Raw genomic sequence first — 22,478 nt, forward strand, 5'->3', positions numbered from 1 at the left:
GAATACTGCACCTAGTCCCAGGAAAGTGCACCAAAATGCCCGTCCAGCAATCTGCCTGCACTTTCATCCACGGAAAGTGTGTTAATGTCCGTGACAATTTTGAAACAATGCTGCGCTATAGTTAGAACACGATACCCAGGTCATGCGACAGTTCTTTCCCGGCTTTCCGAAAGCCAGGCACTCAATGCTCTTGAGACCGCGCTGTCAGAGAGCATGAATGGAAAGCAGAAACCTTCTTATGCGGCTGTGCCAATGCCTAGAGCAGCTGCCAGTTGGCGAATAGTTGTTGTCGTTCGGTGCTGCGACTGCGGCTGCTGCTGCTGTCTGTCGGTGCCCCTGCGGGATGGAAACAAGAGAATCCCATATAGACCCTGCTGGGTAATAAATTTTCCCGACTTCTTTTGCGTACGCGCCCGGGCCGACTAATCCTAGCGTGTCAACAGCTTTGGCCTGACTGATTTCAATCTTCGACCACGCCGGAGGAGTGCACCACCAAGCAAGGAAGAAACCATCGTCGTCTCACGGTCTTGGCCAGTACCGTGCACCGTGCTATCGTACGAGGAGGTGTCACAATTTACGAGGCATGGTGGCGCGATGCGATTTTAAATTATGATTCAGTGAATGGAAAACCCTAAAAATAACAAACAATTGTCATCGCTCCGAGTAATATATTCGCTGGATTGGGATGAGAAATCCGCTACCCACACCATTTTGGACAGGTTGTAAATTGTCGAATGAGGCTGTCCGTTCACGCTCAACAAGTTAAATTGAATCGTTTATGACCCATCATATTACACGGATGTTCCCCTCGTAGCAAATCGTTTAAACTTGTTCACACTTAATGATAATCAAACAAATAAGGTACCTATTGTAGAACCACCTACGAAAACAGCGCATTAAATTAATTTTCTCTGTTGAGGACAGCGCCGTTGCCGCCGGCACCCTAGAATGACTTACGGCCGGAATATTGTGCGATGATCATTTTACTACCTTTCCTCGACGCCACAGGGTAAACCGATGCCGATTTTCAAATTTTCCCGAGGTTTGTTACGCAAATGCAGTGCAAGCAAAGTGGCCGTAAAAATTTAGTACCAGTTTAATTTGTTGAAAATTTACGTTCGATCGTATATTATTTTCCTCTATGCAGGCAGCACCAAAACGGCTGCGAGGGCCAGTCTGCAAGTGGATTGACGTAATTTATAGGGTGGATGTGATATCGCTTTTAATTATAGATGTTTAAGGAACCTTTTGTCCGCTGACTGCCAGTCCTAACAGGGGCTGCGATCGCAGGAAGATTCATCATTTTCATGCACAAATGCAATGATCTGCGACTGAGTTGATTAATGGAGTAGAATGAATTGCTTCGAAAAATTTATATTAATTAATTTATCAATCATTATGAGAGTAATATCGTTTCAACTGATATACTGTTTCTTTTCATCGTTTCCATTGAACATAATTCGTTTTCGTAAAGAGTAGTTAACTCGATGTTGATAAAAATTTTTTATTTAATTATATCTTGATGTTCATGTAGTTCAAGAAATTCAAAAGTAATTCTAAAATAAATAAACTAAAAAGAAACAAACGGCGAAATCATGATAAAAATTAAAGAAGAAACTTCTCTTTTTGAACAATACCAAATTCGAAACCAAAAAATTCGAATTATAATATAATGAAATCATGAAATTTGGATTCTGAAATCCGAAAAATCGAAAATTCAGAAATCAAAATAGCTGAAATACCGATATCTACAAAACTAAGAATCAAAACTAAAAAGAGATCTATGATACCAAAATTCGGAAATTCTTAACCCAAAACTTTTCAAGGAATTTTGGATTTAAAATTTGTATGCAAAAATAAAAGACGTGAGGGTCTGATGTTCTGACACGTGTCTTGGAATGTTGAAGTAAACTAGAATGAAAAAAACTTTTAAATCCAGCATTCTTTTCTTTCCTAAGATAATAAGGAAATTCATAGCAAGAATAGAGTAAAATGACGATATATGTATTTTCGTTGAAAATTATAATCTCAGTACATAACCTGTGCGTGTCATGTCACGCATCACCGTCGCCGCCTAATTCAGACAGACTCTAAATCCGTGTTTCAAGCCGCCACAAAAACCTGAGCGCTCGGTTGATCCACCTGCAAGATTCCGTCTCAAAACATAACGGATGTTCGGCTTAACGAACGGCTTTGTAGTTGACATGTTCCCCGCTAATATTTTCCAATCGAACAAGCAAACTAGAAAGCTAGACGACTTGCTGGCTGGTCTTCGGCTTAGCCGTCGTCTGTTGTGTTCTGAGATAGGATGCAGATTCGACATTTCACCGCAGAATATTAGGTCGAGAAGATTTAACGATGCGGTACAGGCTAATCCACCCCCCGAAGCTGCGAGGAAATATTTTGAATAACTGTCCGATACATGAAACGATTTGTTTTTAGTACGGGGTATGGAAAACAAAAATATTTATTCTGCCAAGTCAAATTATTTAGATTGATAACAAGAAACATTGCGGTAGATTTGGCAGCACGCGTAACCCTACAAACAAGTGTAGTATTTTTGCACTCCTAAGAATAGCGATCGGGGGCCAATCGAAATTAGTAGAAAGGTGCTTTTTGATGGCCTGTCGGCTGGTTTCATCAACATCGGGTTAGAATGCCGAAGCAGCCAATTTGGAGGCTGATTGATTGCGTTAACTGCCATTAAATGAAATTTTACGAAACAGAAAAATCCGTCTGTATTGCTCTATTCAAAACGACGTGACGACGGTGTCATGGTGTAAATGGTCTGGCAAGCGGCCATTAGTTGTATTCGCGGGAAAAGCTACCGTCATCGTCCTCGTCGTTGGATCGAGCAGAAGACGGTGATTGATATTAATCTGCAGCAGTTTCAATTTATCACATCGTCAACCGGGTGGACTTCAGACGTGCGCGCATGGTTTGCTACTCAATTGAGCGAATAGTTTTCTCGTATGTTCTCCGTCTGTCACTGCCGTCGGGTTGGTGGAAACTCACATATCTGTCCGTCTGCGACGGAGTAACACTATACTTCCATTTATTCGGAACTTGGTTCGCCGTGAAAGAACGTGAGACCCGGCAGCGCTTGATCACGAACCGTGTGATAGCCGTTGTTTCAGCGCCCGATACTTTCTCACTACACTACAGCTGTTCCTTATATTTCAATTAAGCAACAAGAAAAACGTTTGGTTTATTCACGATGCGTTCAATCCATAATACACCCACGGTTTAAAAATACAGCCCGATCTCAACTCAACAACCGGCGGTGAGGCGTGCGCGCGCGCGTGTGAAAGTGGCTGCGACGTACGAGACGCGGTGCGCAAAAGTGCTAGCGGGACGTAAAAGAATGTCACACACTGTAGTAACAGAACATTATCACCAAGCCAGTCATTGTCGTCGTATACATCTATAAGTCATGTTTCAATGTTCTCATTCTCTGTTTTTTTTCTCTCTCTCTCTCTGCTTATTCTCATTTCAGAATTTAATAAACCTGCCGAAAATCAAACAGGAAAATTTCAATGGACTGAGTCATTTGGGTAAGTCTACTGTACGCGAATTGTAGCATAGAAATGTAGGTCAAGTGAAACAATTTATAAAAAGTGGAAAACGAAAACAATGATTTGTTGAAGCCAGTAAAATGTAATTTGCATTGGGACTATTGTAGATTACTCTTCAAAAAAGAACGAACAACTAATTCTAAGATTCGGAATAATTCTCAATTAATACTCAAGATTAAATCATTTAGAACCCTGAATTACAACACCAGTTGATAATTTATTTTACTCTACAAGAAAAAAAAATCTTTTACATAAAGTTTTGAAGTGTACTTGTACCTTTCTTCGGATACTCTCCATCAAAGTTTAGACTCTTTCTTGGTCATCCACGATCTCGTCATGGCTGCAACATCCCGTATCACTTTGGCACTATTTTTCAATTTTCGCTTGACAGTTGGGTCCTAAAGTTTAGCACAGTTCTCTGATTTTATATATCATCTGAAATAGATGCCGTTTCTGAGCAAAATCACGTTTTAAAAATTTTTTATCATAGTCCTCGGATTTTTAAAAGAAGAATAAAATACTGCTGGAAATGTCTTGAATGACAGTTCACCCATATACCGTACATGGGCGAACTGACACAAGGCATTTCAAGCAGTTTTTTATTTTTCATTTAAGGTTCAACGAACTAACTTATTTTTGAAGAGTCATTGGATGTCATTGAACGAATAAATATTTATAGCTATTCGCTGATCTGGCCATTCCAGTTGATGAATACAACCAGTCCAGTGCATTTAAGTTTGATTCCAATCAACATCATCTAATGCAATTCTGGCCGATTCGTCATACTTACTTACTTTAGCAGCCTGGAGCCGTAGTGGCTCGTGCCGTATCAAGAATTTTCCTCCATTCTACTCGTTCCTGGGCTACTTGTCGCTAATTTCCTAGACGTCTCTATACTCGCAGATCCGCTTCAACCTGGTCAAGCCATCTAACACGTTGGACCCCTCTATCCCTGGTGCCGGTGGAGTCCTTGAAGAGAATCGATTTTACAGCACTGTCGTCCGGCATCCTCGCGACATGCCTGGCCCATTGTAGCCTCCCGACCTTCGTCAGGTGCACAAAGGGAATCTCTCCAAGTAGTGCCTGCAGCTCGTGGTACATACGCCTACGCCACTCTCCTCTGTCCACAACACCTTCCGTTCAAATACGGCCAGTGCGTGTATGTCCTCCGTGAGCAGCGTCGCGGTTTCGAGTTCATAGAGAACTACGGGTCTAATTAGCGTTTTGTACTTCGCCAGTTTCGTGCGGCGGCATATGCTCCTGGATTGAAGCGTCCTGCGAAGGGTAAAGTAGGCTCGATTTCACGCTTGAATACGTCGTTGGACCTCAATGCAGGATAATCCATCTCCTTGTCTTGAGTGTCCTCTAAGGTAGCTTTGCTAAGTCGTGTCAGTTTATCCGGAAAACCGTAGTCGTGCATTATTTGCCATAGCTGGTCTCGATTGACTGTATCAAATACTGTCTTGAAGTCCACGAAAACATGATGTATGGATACGTTGTACTCCCGGCATTTCTAGAAGATCTACCGGAGAGTGAAAATTTGATCCGTAGTAGCGCGTGCTTGTGTTAAGCCCGCTTGGTAGAATCTGGGAGAGAGCTGTGTAGATGGGGCATAGAACACCTTCCATCCATTCCTCAGGTAGTCTCTCTTCCTCCCAAATTCTAGAGATTACCCAGTGGAGTGCCATTGCTAGTGCCTTTTTCCATGTTTATAGAGCTCTGCCGGTAGCCTGTTCTTTTCGACGGCTCTGTTGTTTTTGAGTGACCCAATTTCCCGTTTGATCGGGAACTGGGACACTACTATCGTTTGTAGGCACTCCAAGAATAACTTCCCTTCCCTGAGGTACTCATCGAAGAACTGCTGCCACCTGTCAACCACCTCGCGCTCGCTTGTGATCTGGCTTCCTTCCACCTCCCTACACATATCTGGACTCGGTGTGTAGCCTTTGCGGGATTGGTTCACCTTCTCAAAAAACTTGCGCGTATCGTTAGCCGGAAACAGATCCCTGTCCTCCTGCTGGCGCTTCTTCCTCCTCAGAAACGTGGTCAACCGCGTTAGCCGCGTTCTCTCTTGTGGTGATGCTTAGATAGATTTTTCCAAGCTCGACGTTGCCACACCTAATGCCGCGGTGGCGGCCTCTCCAATGGCCGAGCGTAGCTTCCCCCACCTGAGAGTCGAAGCATATAATTCTTCCGTGGAAGGTAGGACCTCATCGGGTAGGCGCACGTAGTTCTCGGCAGCCTGCGGGTTGGTCAACTGCCGGTACTGCTACTGGGTGGTGGTCTGAGTCGATATCCGCACCCCGGATGGAGCGTATGTTTGTAATGTTTAGAAAAATCGTCCATCAATGAGAACGTAGCCAATTTGATTTGTTGTTCGGGGGTCAGGTGGCTTTGTGGATGTTTTTGCGTGGAATGTAGGTGCTTCTAATTACTAGGCCTCGGGAAGCTGCGAAGTTGATGCATCGTCGGCCGTTGTCGTTCGTGTCGGTGTGTAGGCTGTGAAGCCCTATCAGCGGTCTGTACATCGCTTCCCTACCAACCTGGGCGTTCATCATATCCCCGATGACGATCTTGATGTCCCATGACGAGCAGCCGTCGTATATTGCCTCCAGCTGCGTGTAGAACGATTCCTTCGTACATTTCTGTAGAACGATTCGTGGTCTGTTTTCCGTTGCCCAGGTCCATGCTAAATGTATATTTTCTTGATTGTTCGTAGTGTGATTGTTTAGGTAGGTTGCCTTACTAGGGCCAAGTTACCGAGTCTCGTGATGGGGCTGCCATTTTGGGTATAGCGTTCGAGACAGCACGTTTCTTTATTCAGCCGCCCGCTTTGACGCTGTTATGAGCCGTCCCTGGCCTGGGAAACAGACGCTCAGAAGGGTTGGGCTTTCCTCCGAGGAGGTCAACCCATCTTCCTCTTCCTTGTCAGCATACGACCGAGGTCCCACCCAGGGGTGGTTACCATGATCTTCACTTGGTTAATCGTATCCCGGCTGGTACCACGGGGAGGAAGGGATAGGAGTTGCTGGGCAGCATGCTCTGGACCACAATGGGGCTATTTTATGCCAACTAGTACGGGTTGTACTGCAGGTACGCCCAGCCGTTCACCAACCAACCGATTCATCATCTGACGTGGATTATTATGATGGCTTCGACTGCATCTCTTTATGGTCAAAAAGAGTATTTACAAATATTTACTATATTTACTTTTATTATTTTATGTTATTTTGTTATTTCTCCTTTTTGTAACAAATTTGTTACCTAAAAGCAATATGATTGATCTAGAGTTAAGTTACAACACATATTGTCGTATATTTTGCTTATGGTTCAAGTTTCTTCCATCTCCAACTGATCTGGTGCACGTGTTTAGTTTGTTCGTCGAACGCAAACGGAGTAAAACATGTGATGATAGCTGCCAGGTTTATTTATTTTTTTTGGCGTAGGACTACGTCTTATCGTACTATGATGTAGTATTTCATACCGTAATACTTGTGTAATCACTTGATCAATTACAATAATCAATATGTCATTGGATTGATCAAATTATGGTCGAATTTTATCGAACAATCAACCAATTATACCTGGCACATACGAAGCGGAACCCACTAAATTGTGTTTCATTGAAAATGTTTAAAATGTGTAATTGAAAATTTTAAACCCACATTCATCATGATGTGGTTCTCTGTGCAACTCAGATACTTCAAACTTCAAACGTTGCTAAATTAGGGCAATTTAACCTATAGTGGACCCTTTTCCTATAGTGGACCACCCGCCAGAATAACTCAATTTATGCGAAAACTGGAGGGATTTTTAGAAAAGTTCCATCGAGAAATATCTTATCCAGCCAATCTGCATCACAGACATAAAAAATCCTCTTTGTGTTAAGATGGGTTGTCCACTATAGGTTAATATAGAAAAAGGGGTCCACTATAGGTTAATTTGCTCTACTAAAAAGTTTGAATCTAATCTAATAGATCTAAGAGAATATTAAAATTTAAAGCATTCGTTAAAATGAAAAAGAAATTCTTGTCTCTTATTTTTAATTAGATTTTTCTCTTGATCAGATAAATATAAGACCACATCTTTCATCCTAGTGGATTCAAGATTGTTTGAGCTTCTAGTTTTTGTTGAAATTGAAATAATTCTTTCTCTAATGCATTGGGTGAATTTCTTGGTGCTCATTCAAAAATTACAACAGGTACAAAATCGAAAAGAAGAACGAAATTCATTCGAGTATTGTAGAAATTATGATAAAGAAAGGATTTATGGGTAACCGGAGAGTAAACATGCGTAAGCTACTGGACAAATGGATTGATTCGTTCAAAATTCGAACCTACGACTACGAACTTATAAAGTGGACTTTCCAGCCTTGTAACTATGAAATCATAATAGGTTGGATTACTTCCTTTGGTGGAATAACCGTCAGATTGACTCAATTTATGCGAGAACGCGAGCGATTTTTAGAAAACTTCCATCGGGAAACATTTTATCCAGCCAATTTGCACCAGAATTGCAAAAAACATTTTCAAATTTCGATTTATGCTAGGAGAATTTGAATTTATTTGACGAGTGGTCCATTAAAGGCAGTTCTACCCTATCAAGATTCGAATAAAATACTTACTTATAATTAGAATCAGGTTGCCGAAATGGGTATCGCTGCTTACAAAACATTGGGTAGAACTGTCTTGGATGGACCACCTGTCTGATTAACTCAATTTATTCGAGAACTCGAGGGATTTTAGGGAAACTTCCTTCGGGAAACATCTTGTCCAGCTAATCTGCACCACAATCACGAGAAACATTTATAAATTATGATCTAAGGTAGAATTACTTTGGATGGACCACTTCATTCAGTGGACCACCCTGACGAAAAACTGTTTATTCTCTTGATATAAAATAGAATTTACTAATGTTTCTTGTGATTCTGATTAGCAGGATAAATTAGGTATTTCTCGAGGGAAGTTTTTTGGTAATTCTTCGCGTTTTCGCATAAATTGAGTTATGACTGAAGGACGTGGTCCATCCTAGGTAGTCTAAACCTCTATTGAGAGAAAATTTGACGGGTTATACACTAAAGGAAGTCAAGGCAGTTCCAATCTATAGTTGAACATGTGGTGAATCATGAATTGTCTTGAAAATTATTATTCATTTGGCATTCCGTCATAATGACATGGCCTGATTAACGAAGTTTCTCCAATTCAATCGGTCAATGGCCCAACCTCTGGGACAACGTGTACTCCATTCTTGCAACATGATCTGTCCAGCGTATCACTTCGGGTTACACTTCGTAAGGGGGCTTGGTCTGTTCTACCGCAATTACTTGTAGAGCCCAGAGCAAGCACGACTTTCTCTGATAATACGTCTTACGGATCTTACGGCTGGTATTGTCCTCAGTTACCAGTGAGCCAAGATAGACAAACTCGTCGACTACCTCGAACTTATCGCCGTCGATCGTAATCAGTCTAATCAGCTTCTCCGGAAAGCCGATTTCGTCCATGACCTTCCATAGCTTTTTTGGTCGATAGTGTCATATGCGACTTTAAAGCGATGAATAGGTGGTGTGTGGGGGTTCTGTAGTCACAGCATTTTTAGAGGATCTGCCGTATGGTTTGGTTCCTCGTAGACCGTCCTTCCACGAAGCCGGCCACAAATCTGTTGGCTAGCGCTGAGAGTCGGCGGAACATGATTTGGGAAAGCACTTTGTAGGCGGCATACAAGACGGTGATCACACGATAGTTTCCACCGTCCAATTTGTCGCCTTTCTAGATATAGGGCAGATAACGCCACCCTCCCACTCCTGCAGTAGCTGTTCTGTATCCCAAATTCTTGCAATTAGCCGGTGCAAACAGGTGGCCTGCTTTTCCGGGCCCATCCTTATTTCAGCTTCTTGAGGCCATCAGTTTTTCAGCTGCTTGATGGCATCTTTAACTTCGCCTATCGTTGGGGCATGCGCGTCTTCTACGTTTGTAGCACCAACGGGCTCGCTTTCTCCGTCGCCATGGTCCTCTACATGGGAGCCATTCAGGTATTCGTCAAAGTGCTGCTTCCATCTTTCGGACACCTCGCGATCGTTCGTCAGAACACTACCATCTTCATCGCGGCACATTCCAGCCTCTGCGGGATGCGTTGAAGTTTTGGTGGAACTTTCGCGTTTCCTGAGAATGATGAAGCTGTTCCAGCTCCGTTCTAGGCGGCGCTTTTTCTCTCAGAAGATTTGGGTTCGCTGTATCTTTTTCCGTCTGCGTCTCTCCACATTGCGACGAGCGGTACTGCGCATCTTAGCCACCCGCCAAGGGTTCTCCTCATCCAATGCCCTCCTACAATTGCGTCGAACCACTCGTTTCGTCGGGTCCGTCCCACATGGCCGATGACGTTCTCCGCTACGTTGTTGATGGCTGTTTTGATGGGGTTCTAACAGTCCTCGAGAGAAGCTTCCTTTAGCTGGTCCTCTTCCGGCAGCGGAGCTTCGAGCGAATGTTTCCGTCAGCGTTGGGCTACTTCACCGATGCGGGCGTCGGTACCGAATGTCGTTAACAACGGAGAGTTTTGAGCGCATCTCAACCATCACCAGGTAGTGGTCCGAATCGACGTTAGCGCTCCTATAGGATCTGACGTCGATGATGTCTGAGAAGTGCCGACAATCAATCAGAACGTGGTCGATCTGTGTTTATGTCTGATTTGGTGACCTTTAGGTGTAGGAGGTTGTGCTGAAAGCAGGACTACGCACGGCCAAGGTCGTGTATGCGGCAAAGTCGATAAGTCTTTGGCCCATCTCGAAACTCCAAAGAGCCCTCCTTCCCTGTCAGTATACGACCAAGTTCCCACTGGGGTTAGTTACCCGATTTTTTCTTGGTCGGGATAGGTCGGGCTGGATAAGAGGCTGAGGACCACGTGTGGGGTCAAACAAAATCTTCATTTGTTTCGGTTGTAACTTGCTGTCCAAAATAAACAGTGAATACGAATTCTAGATGAATCAAACCTTAGACTGTTATATTTTTCAATACGATCGAAGTTATATTTCAAAACAGATGAAAATACGCTTTGGTTGGAATAATTCATCTATAAGAGTAACATTTGTTTTGTTAACTGGGTTTTGCGCCAGTATGTGAACACAGTTTGTGAAAAAAGTTTATTCAACCTTACTCGCTTAGCACATTTTTTTCAATTGAATTGCTTCAAACATTAAAATACATTTTGTAATTGTTTATTCGTCATATGCCTTCTAGTCAAATAAATTAGACGGGAACTAGGTTCACAACACTGTAGTTCTATCTCCACAAATATGGGTCACATCCTCCCAATCAATACAGCCGGTATGCGTTTCAGATTCTGAGCAACGGATTTTTCACGCACTAGTAGCGATTGCCATTGAAACATATAATCCGTTCTAAAAGCACCGGCCTCCGGCAGTGCACAGTGCGTACAAGAACAAGCCTCACTAACTGTGCTATCAGCCGTCACTGACACGTATCGCGTGCACTTGTGGCAATGCTCTCTCGTCCCTCTCGTGTGCTTCTCGTTCGATTGCATAGAATGTGTATCACTACTTTTTTCTTGGTCACTATTTTATTCGTTTTACATTTCTTCGCAGTAACGTTACCGGCGTACGAGCAGGTCAAAACCCCCGGAACACCCCAGCTGCCTACCGTGATAGAACACGTACACGAGGAACCGGAAAGTGCGGACGCAATCATTACCGCCACGGCGACGACGACGATTAAAACGGATGACATTACCAACAACGGCCTGGTCGGTGACGACAAAACCACAACCACCAGGTAAGCTAATTCTTCCATACGTGTCATTTGACGCGTCGCAAAAAAAATGAAAACACCGGGCTGCTTTGTTTATCAGTCAGTATATCGTGTTGCGATTACCTCATGACTCGATACGACAAGGAATCCCGAATCGGAGCAATGTGCTTTGACACGTGCTGATTATCATTTTCCTTCCAAGAAAGATTTTTGTTCTAACTATACGGTCTCATTTGTTTACAGTTCCGGCAACCCGACGGGGACGAACCGCGAAGCGCTCGTAAAACCACCGTACAGCTATGTGGCACTGATAGCCATGGCAATTCAGGTTGGTATTCCCGTCACTAGACACTGTAGAGAAACTCGAGCATCCCGAATTCCGTTCCAACGCTGCCGCTGACTTCGAAACCCAGCGTGGCCTACTGACGGAAAATGAGTCTTATAAATTACACACATTCATTAGCACGGAAATTTATTAATCGCATTTTAATCCAACCAACCTACGTCGATGTTCCTGCGATCGTCGCGAGAAGTGAAATTTGACAAAGTAAAAAAAAAACAACGCGTAAAGATTATAAAAACATCTAATTTATAATAGTAATTATCTACGATTTCGACACTTTTTTGCTGGCCGTCGCGAGCTGAGCTCGGAAATTTTCAGTCTGAAAAAATAATTTACGTAATTATCCGCGGGCATTTGTGAACCCAAATGGCCCCGCGTGTCATCCTTATGTTGGATCTTATTCAAACCCACCGTTTTTTGTCACAAACCGTGACCATTTTATTTTCTTTTCCAGCATTCCCAAATGAAGCGAGCGACGCTGAGCGAGATCTACGCCTACATTACGACTCGTTTTCCGTACTACGAGAAAGAAAAGAAAAAAGGGTGGCAGAACTCCATTCGTCACAATCTTAGTCTCAACGAGTGTTTCGTCAAGATTCCGCGGGAGGGCGGAGGCGAGCGGAAGGGCAATTACTGGACGCTGGACCCCCAGTACGAGGACATGTTCGAGAATGGCAACTTCAAGCGCAGGAGGCGAATGAAGCGACCGTACCGCACCGGACATTACTCGAAAATGTACGGCGATTCGTACATGGCGAATGCCGGCGGGTTCAGCCATCGGCCTGTGTTTACTCAAAGTCCCTACCAGACGTACCCACGGTACGATGCAGGGTAAGAACTGCCGGATTTGGTGCGAAAAATATTGGGCTGTTTGATGATGTATTTTTTTTTCGTTATAGGGCCACCTGGATGCCAGCTCCTCAGCTCGGTTCGTACACTTCGTGCTCTACGAGGTCTAACTACTCATACTCAACACCGGTAAGTTATGGTCTTCATCATGATCAGTTTACTATTCGAGTTGAATTGAACTTCAATGTCGATTACAACTTATAAGTGAGTTGCTTAAAGTCTAAAGTATGAATAAAAATATTTTCCAGCTTCAGCAACCGGTGCAACCTGTGACCATCAACACCTACGGGTCTCTATCGAACAATTTAGGTAAAACGCTTCGAAGTTCATTACTAAAACAATGGGTCTATAATTTTCTCTATCAGTTTCAGGCGGAACCCCTCCTCCCTGTCCACGACGGTTTGAGCCCTACTATTCGCACTGGGACACTGCAAGTGAGTAGTGAAAGAATTTTAAACTATTTGAATTTTGTGCCAAACCATTCTACCCTGCGCACAGTTCTCCCAATGGTAAAGGACGAGAATCCCGGCCAGATGAGTGTGACGTCCACCCAGCAGAACTACCAGAAAAGCTATCTTCCGCAACCCTAACGGCGGCAACCGGTGGTAGCAGTACTAAAATTCCAGCCGCGGTCCAAACCGAAACCCAACTATCAGGCAGCTGGACTCAGCAAACTCCGCGAACCGCCGCGGACTGCAAAATGGCTAGCAAGCCCTGCAAGCATTTCGATCGTTAGACCACCTTTCGATATACCAAAGCTGGATAAACCTTGGAAACCATAAAATCTGCAACGATGTTTGGGAGGGCCTAGCTTAGCGAAATTACTATCCTCAACCAAAATTTAATGTACAAACAAAACACCGGCAGGTAGACAACGGATGCTGTATATACCTAGAATAAAATGCAAACAAGATGTTTATTATAAAAAAGATCGGGATCTCTAGTGTTAAGATCAAACCAACGATTTTCATAGAATGGACTAAGAAGAAGAAAAAACACGTAAATTATTTATTTAACAAAATAAATCTAGTAAAGTTGTACGAATAATTCGTAGCAACTCCAAAGTCCCACAAGCGCAAATTGTTTGGCGATCGATTCGTTGGAGAACCTGGTGAAAAACAAGAAAATTTCCGTCCAAACAATCTGTCTCAAACCTTCCTTCGACCATTCGAGGTAATTGACGTGTCAAATAAAGTTCTGTGAAACTGTATGCCAATTGATTACGATAATCCTTCTACTCCGAAACGACCAACCGTTGAGTGCAACTCGAGTCCGTTTGCATTGGGACCGTAAATTCTCGGTAAACACTAGCTGATTAATGCGACGGTAATAATAGAGTCTAAAACGCTTTAAGTACACAACAGATCAGCTCTCGCCGATCCGTGGAATGAAGCGGGTAGGGCAGGTGGGTTGGCTCTCGCTGCTGCTCCTTGTCCCCCAACGATGTCGACGACGACGACGACTGAGCAGCAATTAGACGAGCAATTAATTTTCCGACGGGATGAAGTCGGACGGATGATATACGAGCTACTTGCAGCGTCAGGAATAAGTGACGACAGGCGCAACTCACTTTCGATTTGCGTCTCAATTCTCGAAGGTTGGCGGGTGCACCTACACGAGGTAAGAGGGTAGGTATTTTTTGTTTCGTTTTTCCTCCTGCGTTATGCTTTCCGAAGTGGATTTTACGGAAGGATACAAGTCATTTACAAAAGTGTCACAGCATCGGTACGGTAAAAGTGTTAACTTAGTAAAATTTTAATGTTTCGCTTTGTTGAGTTGCATTAATCTCTTGTAGGTAAGTGTAGGTACCAGCTATTTATTAAAACGTTCGAAATTAGCTGGGGATAGGGACTGGTGAGCTAAATTTGATTTTGACAAATTTTGTTTTCACGAAATTTTTGGAAAACTTTTCTCACCCACGCTTCGGTTTGAACCTTTTCGAATACCATTGCAAAAAATAGCAATAAAAGATAAAAAAAGCATATTTAACTATCTTACAAACAGTAACAGCTATGTTGTATGTATATTAGGGTGGCGAATCGTTATATGAAAAAAAACGAAACTTGATAGCAGCAAGCCAGAATCAAGTTTTTTTTTTGTTCTATTTGGAGCCCCAAACAATCCTAAATTTATCGGAAGTCGGTTAGTTAAGTCTCCGCTTGGCGCATTGCATTTCAAATTTAATAGAGATTTGTATGATAAAACCAACGTTTTTTTTAAAGAGCTCAAAGTTGCTCAAACCATAGGTTTCATGACTTTAAATGGTAGGTTTTTTGATGCCTAACAACTTGGCCGAAGACATCAAAGAGCTAGGGTGTCCCAATAAAAAAATACTGGAGCTGTTCAAAGTTGAGTATGTCGAAATTTATGTTGCAAATCATTTTTTCTGCCAACACTGCCAGTGTACCGGAGTTAGTCAGATTTCCATCAGAAGTAACCTCTAAAACACGTTGTGGATTCTACCTACGACTAGAATATTGACCTGACTTTGTTTGATTGATCCAGCTGAATGTATACACTCGTTACGACAGGTTATTTCTGATGGGAATCCTACTGCCAATATTGGTAATGTTGGCAGAAAACAAGATTTTCTGCATTTAAATCGACATACTCAACTTTGAACAGCTATAGCTCTTCTTAGGAACATCCTAGCTCTTCAGTGCCTTCTGCAAAGTTGTTAAGCATCTCAAATACTATACTTTACATAATGTAGTGCATTATTAGATCACTATTGCGCTTTTTAGAAGGGTAAATGCAAAAAAGTAGGTTATCCCATATAAATTTTCATACAAATTTGAAATGCAATGCGCCAAGCGGAGACAAAAACAATCGACTTCCGGTAAGTTTAGGGTTGTTTGGGGCCCTAAAAGGAATCAAAAAAACATAAATTAATCCACCCCGCAACTCCGCCTGTTACGATTCTCTTGGTTCAGTTTAGCCTTTACGAATAGACTTGAATTATTGAGAACTGTAGCAGAGGGTCCAAAGCCCCTGTAAAGGAGGATGGTTGCAACAGCTCTTAACCATGGCTGTTGCGTAAAATACAATGGTTAAAACCCCTAAGCTAAGGTGTTATGCGACCCGTGCCGATGGATGACGTGGTGGGGGGGGGTTTAAGAAATACCCAGCCTCTAACGGAGCCTGTGGAGTACCAGGGCACCCTTCACAGTAATTAGCCCTTACTGCATCACGCGGGTCACTGATGCAGCGGACTCTTCTTTACCCAGCGACTCGTGGGAATTTTATGAACGACAAAACCTCACAAAATTCGGCCACCGGCAGCCTTTCTTTGCCGGAACCCATGGACTCATCGGAGCGTAGTCCAATAAAAACAAAAGCACCGGGCAGAACGGAGGAGATGGAGCATGAGGATGATTTCAACCTCGACAGCGAATCGCTGGACGGAGGACCCTCGGCTTCATCCTTAATCCTACTTTCTCCACAAGGGAATGACGAAAGTCAAATGGACTTAGTTCCCGGTCCACAGACAAGGCCCGATGACGAAGGGAAACCCGAATCATCGGCACCCCTTGTCAAGCGACTTTCAAATGCGCAAAGGCGGCGACTGAGCAAAAATCTTCGCTCCGGTCTCTCGTACGAAGAAGCCAGGAAGCTGGCCCTCCTTCCAACAGAGCAGCCTGCTCAATCGAACCAAGTTGCCGTCAAGCGACAGCGGTCGGACGACTTGGTGTCACCAAACACCAGTACTAAGTGTCCACAGCCTAAAAAACTGCGGAACGGCACTGGTTTGGGGTCATCGGGTTCGAAGCCGCTCCCGAAGGCCACATATAGTGACATGGTGGGAGCTATAAGCCTTGCGGTTACTTCTGCTACCCACCCCAGCTCCCTACTCACAACGGACCAGCTTCAGGCTGTCCGGACCTCCATCCTCGATCACATTGCGGACCAGGAAAATCCAACCACCAAGCCCAAGTTTAACGGTTGCCATCTAAAAAATGGCTTCCTGCAACTTGCCTGTGCCGACAACGACACAGTGCAGTGGTTGGAAAGGGAGGTACCTTCTCTCGTACCATGGGAGGGAGCACAACTTCGTGTATACCACATGAAGGATCTGCCGAAGGCCAGACGGTATGTCGGTTACTTCGCGGACAGTGCGAACTCTCCGGACGAGAAGATTCTTCGTTCACTCCAGAATCAGAACGACCATCTCTCTACCAAAATGTGGCGAGTCTGTAACCGCAAATTGGTAAAGACCTTGGTCGAACTAGTTCTGGATATTGACGAAGAATCGGCCAAACTCGTTGAGAGTAGAAATTATAAACTGCACTACGGTTTCGGCAAAGCACGCATCCAAAAGGTAAGCGGAAGGCCGAACGTCACAGGCGGGAAAGACTCCGTCGCAATGTCAGGGAAGGAACGTGCGGGTAACTCCTCCGGGAGTACTCTGCCACCACCCAGGCAAAACGATCCTGCGATTGGGCTAAAGGTTTGCGTGGGAAACTCCTCCGGGAGTGCCCCACAACCACCCAAACGCAACCCTGCGATTGGGAAGGTACGCGCAGGATGCTCCCCCGTGAGTGCCCTGTCACCACCCAAAAAACGCAACCCCGCGGCTGCTCGGACGGTTCCGCCGAAGACTCGCAAGAGTGTGAAGCATCAACCACCGAAAAGTCGCACCCCCCGGAGTCAAAAACCGCCACAGTGTGCGCGACGACCTTCTGTTGCCAATCGACTGCTGCAACCGAAGCCGAACAGTGAGGAAGAGCAACTTCCATCAACCAGCCAAACCGCTGTTGGCAGCCGTCAGCCAATACCAGGATCATCTTCCGATCCGGACAAAGACGGCAACTTCACTGCAAAGTGAGCAGCCTTCGCTGCGTGCAAGCGAATCTCCATCACGCAAAAGGCGCCTCGGGTGTTCTTTGCAGGAGTTTCGCCAAAGAGCAGCTAGCGGCTGCTTTCATCCAGGAGCCGTGGATCAACGAATCCAAAGTTCTCGGACTTAACGCTCCTAACGGTAGGTTAATCTACTGTGACACGCAGTCCAAACCAAGGACTGCAATTCTGCTAAATAGAGAACTAAAATTTTTACCTATTACAGAATTTATCCAACGCGACGTCGTTGCCGTCACGGTTGAAGTACCGACAACCAGAGGAAAGCAGGAAATGGTTGTCGCGTCGGCCTACTTCCCGGGCGACCAAGGTGATATACCGCCACCCGAAGTTGCTGCGCTCGTGCGGTACTGCAAGGCCATCAACAAGCCGTTTCTGATCGGCTGCGATGCCAACGCTCACCACACGATCTGGGGCAGCTCGGACACCAACACCAGGGGTGAGTACCTACTTGAATACCTTACTTCTAACGATGTCAATGTATGTAATGTAGGGAATAACCCCACGTTTATCAACGCTATTAGACAGGAGGTCCTTGATCTCACTCTGTGTAGCGCCTCTATTTCTGAAAGGATTAAAAATTGGCATGTCTCCGATGAAACTAGTTTGTCGGACCACAGACACATCGTTTTTAATATAGAGGCTAACCCTCTGAAAAGAGAGCTGTTCAGAAATCCTAAGAATACAGATTGGGAATCCTTTAAGGAACGCCTGATCGATTCACGAACCTTCAGTTACAGCAACATTCGAAATTCTGTTGACCTGAATTCGGCAGCAAATGATCTACAAAACAGAATCATGGATGCTTTCGACGCTAACTGTCCACTAACACAGCGGTCAGTATGCCGTGACGTATCCTGGTGGAATGATCAACTTAGTGACCTTCGTCGGGAAACTAGGCGGTTGTTCAACAGGGCAAAAGTCACGTCTAACTGGGACGACTACAGGGCGTCCCTCACCAAACACAACGCCGAGCTACGCAAGGCTAAACGGAAATCCAGAGTTAGTTTCTGTGAAAGAATCCAAACTCTGCCGGAAGCTACGCGGCTCCAAAAGGCGATGTCCAAAGACCACACTAACGGTTTAGGACAGGTGAGGAAAGAGGATGGATGCCTCACTGTCACTACCAAGGAAACGCTGGAGGTTCTTATAAACACCCACTTTCCTGGATCGACAGAGACCGAAGAACTGAATAGTGATGGGTCGCGGCAGGACAATTCGAGACATATGGCGTCTCGGGAGTCCATCCTGCTGGCCCGTCGACTGTTCACGGAAGCTTCAATAGGTTGGGCTCTAAGCTCATTCGACCCTATGAAGTCTCCTGGTCCAGACGGCATACTACCCATCTTTCTACAAAAATCGGCCGCAGTTATCATGTCCGAACTCATCAACCTCTTCAGAGCCAGCTTTATCCTGGGCCATATTCCGGATAACTGGCTGAAGGTGAAGGTAGTGTTTATCCCCAAAGTTGGAAGAAAGGACAAAACCCTACCTAAAACTTTCAGACCCATAAGTCTGACTTCATCGCTTCTCAAGTTGATGGAGAAAATAATGGATAAATATATCCGTGATGAGTTTCTTAAAGACTCCCCGCTGAACAGGAACCAACATGCCTATCAAAGCGGCAAGTCAACAGAAACTGCTCTTCACAGCTTAGTGACGTTGATTGAAAAGTCCCTAAGTTATCAGGAGACGGCGCTATGTGCCTTTCTTGATATTGAAGGGGTCTTCGATAACACGTCCTTTGCATCAATCGATACGGCTCTTTCTCATAAGGGAATCGACCAAACTTCAAGGAACTGGATACACGCAATGCTCTCTAGCAGAGTGATCACAGCAACCTTGGGAGATTCGTCTGTAACAATGTCAGTGATCAAGGGGTGTCCGCAAGGAGGAGTTCTCTCGCCCTTGTTATGGTCACTAGTTGTCGACGCACTTCTCAACAAGCTTTCACAGCTTGGTTACGAGGTCATTGGATACGCCGATGACATCGTCCTCATCGTCAGAGTTAAAGATGACGCAACTCTGTCGAGCCGAATGCAAACGGCTCTGAATACCACCATGTCATGGTGTTTACAGGAGGGTCTAAACATAAACCCCTTAAAAACAGTCCTAATTCCATTCGGCAGACGAAGGACGATCTCCATCACTCCTCCAATACTGAGTGGAGTTAGACTGGGCTTCAGCAATGAAGTCAAATATCTCGGAATTATTCTGGACAAGAAACTGAACTGGTCTGCACAACTGGATCATGCCGCTAAGAAAGCGATCTCAGCGATCTGGGCCTGCAGAACTCTGTTCGGTAAGACCTGGGGACTGAAACCAGATTTGGCACTCTGATCTTACAAGACCATTGCCCGAACAAGAATCACCTATGCTGCCCTAGTGTGGTGGCCTAAGGTGAACGAAGTGACTGCGCAAGCCAAACTCAAAAAAGTTAAAAGACTTGCATGTCTTTCGGTTACCAGCGCTATGCGAACAACTCCAACTGCAGCCATGGAAGCTATGCTTTGCCTACTACCTCTACATCTTCATGTGAAAAAGGAAGCAGAGCTTGGCGCTCTAAGGTTGCAAAGGAGGAAAACCATACTTGAAGGGGACCAAATCGGCCACCTTCGCATACTTAGGGAGTTCAAACTAACTCCGCTATTAACCACAGTCTCCGACTGGATGGACGTTAGGTCCAACATGGATATTCCATATAGAGTGATTGAAACAAACCGCTCTATGTGGAACAATGGAGGGCCTAATCTTCCACCTGGCATCGTCAATTTTTATACGGACGGCTCGAAAATGGGATTCCTAACGGGATCTGGTATATACGGACCCGGTATCAGGGAAACGTTTTCCCTGGGAAAATGGCCCACCGTTTTTCAAGCAGAGGTATATGCCATATATATCTGCGCAAAAATATGTCTGCAACGCAACTACAGACATGCGAAAATCGGTATATTCTCGGACAGTCAAGCAGCACTACTAGCACTTAAGTCCGTCAAATGGAACTTTCCCGACAGAATTCAGTTTTTCTGTTTTGGGTGCCCGGACACTGCGGAGTCGAGGGTAATGAACACGCTGACTACCTAGCAAGACAGGGATCAGCTCAGCGGTTTATTGGTCCCGAGCCGTTTCTGGGTACGTCCGCTATCAAAAGCGAACTATTAACTTGGGAAAGGCTAGAAATAGTATCCCAATGGCAACAGGCACAGGGTTGTAGACAAGGCAAACAGTTTATCAATCCGAACCCTGGAACCGCCAGAAAGCTACTTAGTCTAAATCGTAGTGAGCTACGGATAATCACGGGACTCCTCACCGGACACTGTCCCGCTTTTTATCATTCAAAGAAAATCGGCGTAGTGTTGAACGATACCTGCCGATTCTGCAAATCTGAACCAGAGAGTTCAGAGCATTTGCTTTGCTCTTGCGAAGCTCTTGCTTCCTCTAGGTACAACTTCTTAGGAAGTTACCTTTTAACTCCATACCAAGCATGGAGCTCCAATCCCAAGCAGGTCATTAGTTTCATCAACTATGTTGTACCTAATTGGGGTACAGGTTTACAACAAAACAGTTCTACTCCATCATTGAGTACGAACAATCCGTAACCTGTGCACAGCAATCGGGGCCCGCCACAAAAGACAATCAGCAAGAATGTCGCAGTGGCATTTCAGTACCCAGTGCCCTTCAGGCATACAGAGATCCACCTAGCGGTCAGACCCAGCCTTTCTCATTCAAACTTTTATTTGTAAAAATATATTTACTTTAACGCTTCAATCCAATAAATGTTTATTCACTCTTTAGGTTCTAAAATATTGATGTTGTAATCTATACATATGAAAATGCAAGCCGGTCTGTCTGTCTGTCTGTCTGTCTGATCCATATGGGTTCGAAAACTATCGAACCGATCGACGTGAAAATTTGTATGTAGGGGTTTTTGGTGCCGATAAAGGTTCCTATGATAGTTTGAGACCCCTCCCTCTTCTGGAAGGAAGGGGTCCCATACAAATGAAACATAAATTTCTGCACAACTTAAGAACTAACCGAGTAAATGGAACAAAATTTAGCATGTGAATGTTTTTAGAGGAAACAAATATGTGCATTATGGTTTGACACCCCTCCCTCTTCTATAAGGGAGGGGTTCCATACAAATGAAATACAAATTTCTGCACATCTCTAGAAATAATCAACTAAATGGAACCAAGTTTGGCAGGTAAATGTTTTTAGTGGTAAAAAATATGTCCACAATATTTTGACACCCCTCCTTCTTTTGAAAGGGAGGGGTGCCATACAAATGAAACACAAATTTCTGCACATCTCGAGAACTAACCGAGTAAATGGAACCAAATTTAGCTTGTGAATTTTTTTAGGGGTAACAAATATTCCCATAATGATTTTGACACCCCTCCTGTTCTGTTCTGGAAGGGAGGGGTTCCATACAAATGATACACAAATTTCTGCACATCTCGAGAGCTAACCAACTAAATGGAGCCATATTTGGCAGGTGAATATTTTTAGTGGTAACAAATTTGTTCCATAATCGACCTCAGGCAACATTTTGGATTGTAAGATGGCAACTTCCGGTTTCTGGAAAAATGGCCGAATATCCACCCAATATAATAATATCCGGATCTAGAATGATACACAGGAGCTAAAATCGGTCGAAATTGTATTCAAATGCCATGATACCATACCATGATACCACCCAATATGGGTATTTCCGGAACCGTAATGATGCACTGGAGCCACTAATCGACTTCAGACAACATTTTGAAATGTAAGACGGGAACTTCCGGTTTCTGGAAAACAGCCTGAAATGGACGATTCTCGTTAAATATGAGTATCTCCGGAAGCAAGAAAGATGGACAGAAGCTTGAATTTTAAGATGGTTACTTCCGGTGTCTGGCAAACAGCCGGAAATGACCAAATACCATTCAATATGAATGTTTTCGGAACCAGAATTACGCTTAGATGACAGAAATTGATTTCACAGGCAATTTTAGAGTCCAAAATGACGACTTTCAGTTTCTGAAAAACAGCCCAAAGTGAGCAAAATACCACCCAATATGAGTATCTGTGGAGCCAGAATGTTGCAAGAAGCTAAAAATT

The 22,478-nt window shown here is 44.2% G+C and overlaps 1 protein-coding gene across 1 annotated transcript in view; it reads left to right on the plus strand.

The window, feature by feature from the left end:
- Positions 1-13,740, plus strand: part of LOC129730756 (forkhead box protein L2-like) — a 51,762-nt gene extending 38,022 nt beyond the window's left edge. Inside the window, exons 3-10 of the mRNA XM_055690312.1 lie at positions 3,497-3,554; positions 11,170-11,356; positions 11,576-11,660; positions 12,130-12,506; positions 12,575-12,653; positions 12,773-12,833; positions 12,890-12,958; positions 13,023-13,740. Coding sequence (XP_055546287.1) covers positions 3,497-3,554; positions 11,170-11,356; positions 11,576-11,660; positions 12,130-12,506; positions 12,575-12,653; positions 12,773-12,833; positions 12,890-12,958; positions 13,023-13,114 — 1,008 coding nt within the window. The 3' untranslated portion in view covers positions 13,115-13,740. The remainder of the gene's footprint in view (positions 1-3,496; positions 3,555-11,169; positions 11,357-11,575; positions 11,661-12,129; positions 12,507-12,574; positions 12,654-12,772; positions 12,834-12,889; positions 12,959-13,022) is intronic.
- Positions 13,741-22,478: the final 8,738 nt, after the last annotated feature.

This window comes from Wyeomyia smithii, chromosome 3 (genome assembly GCF_029784165.1).
Source record: "Wyeomyia smithii strain HCP4-BCI-WySm-NY-G18 chromosome 3, ASM2978416v1, whole genome shotgun sequence".
In the NCBI taxonomy this organism is placed as follows: Eukaryota; Metazoa; Arthropoda; class Insecta; order Diptera; family Culicidae; genus Wyeomyia; species Wyeomyia smithii.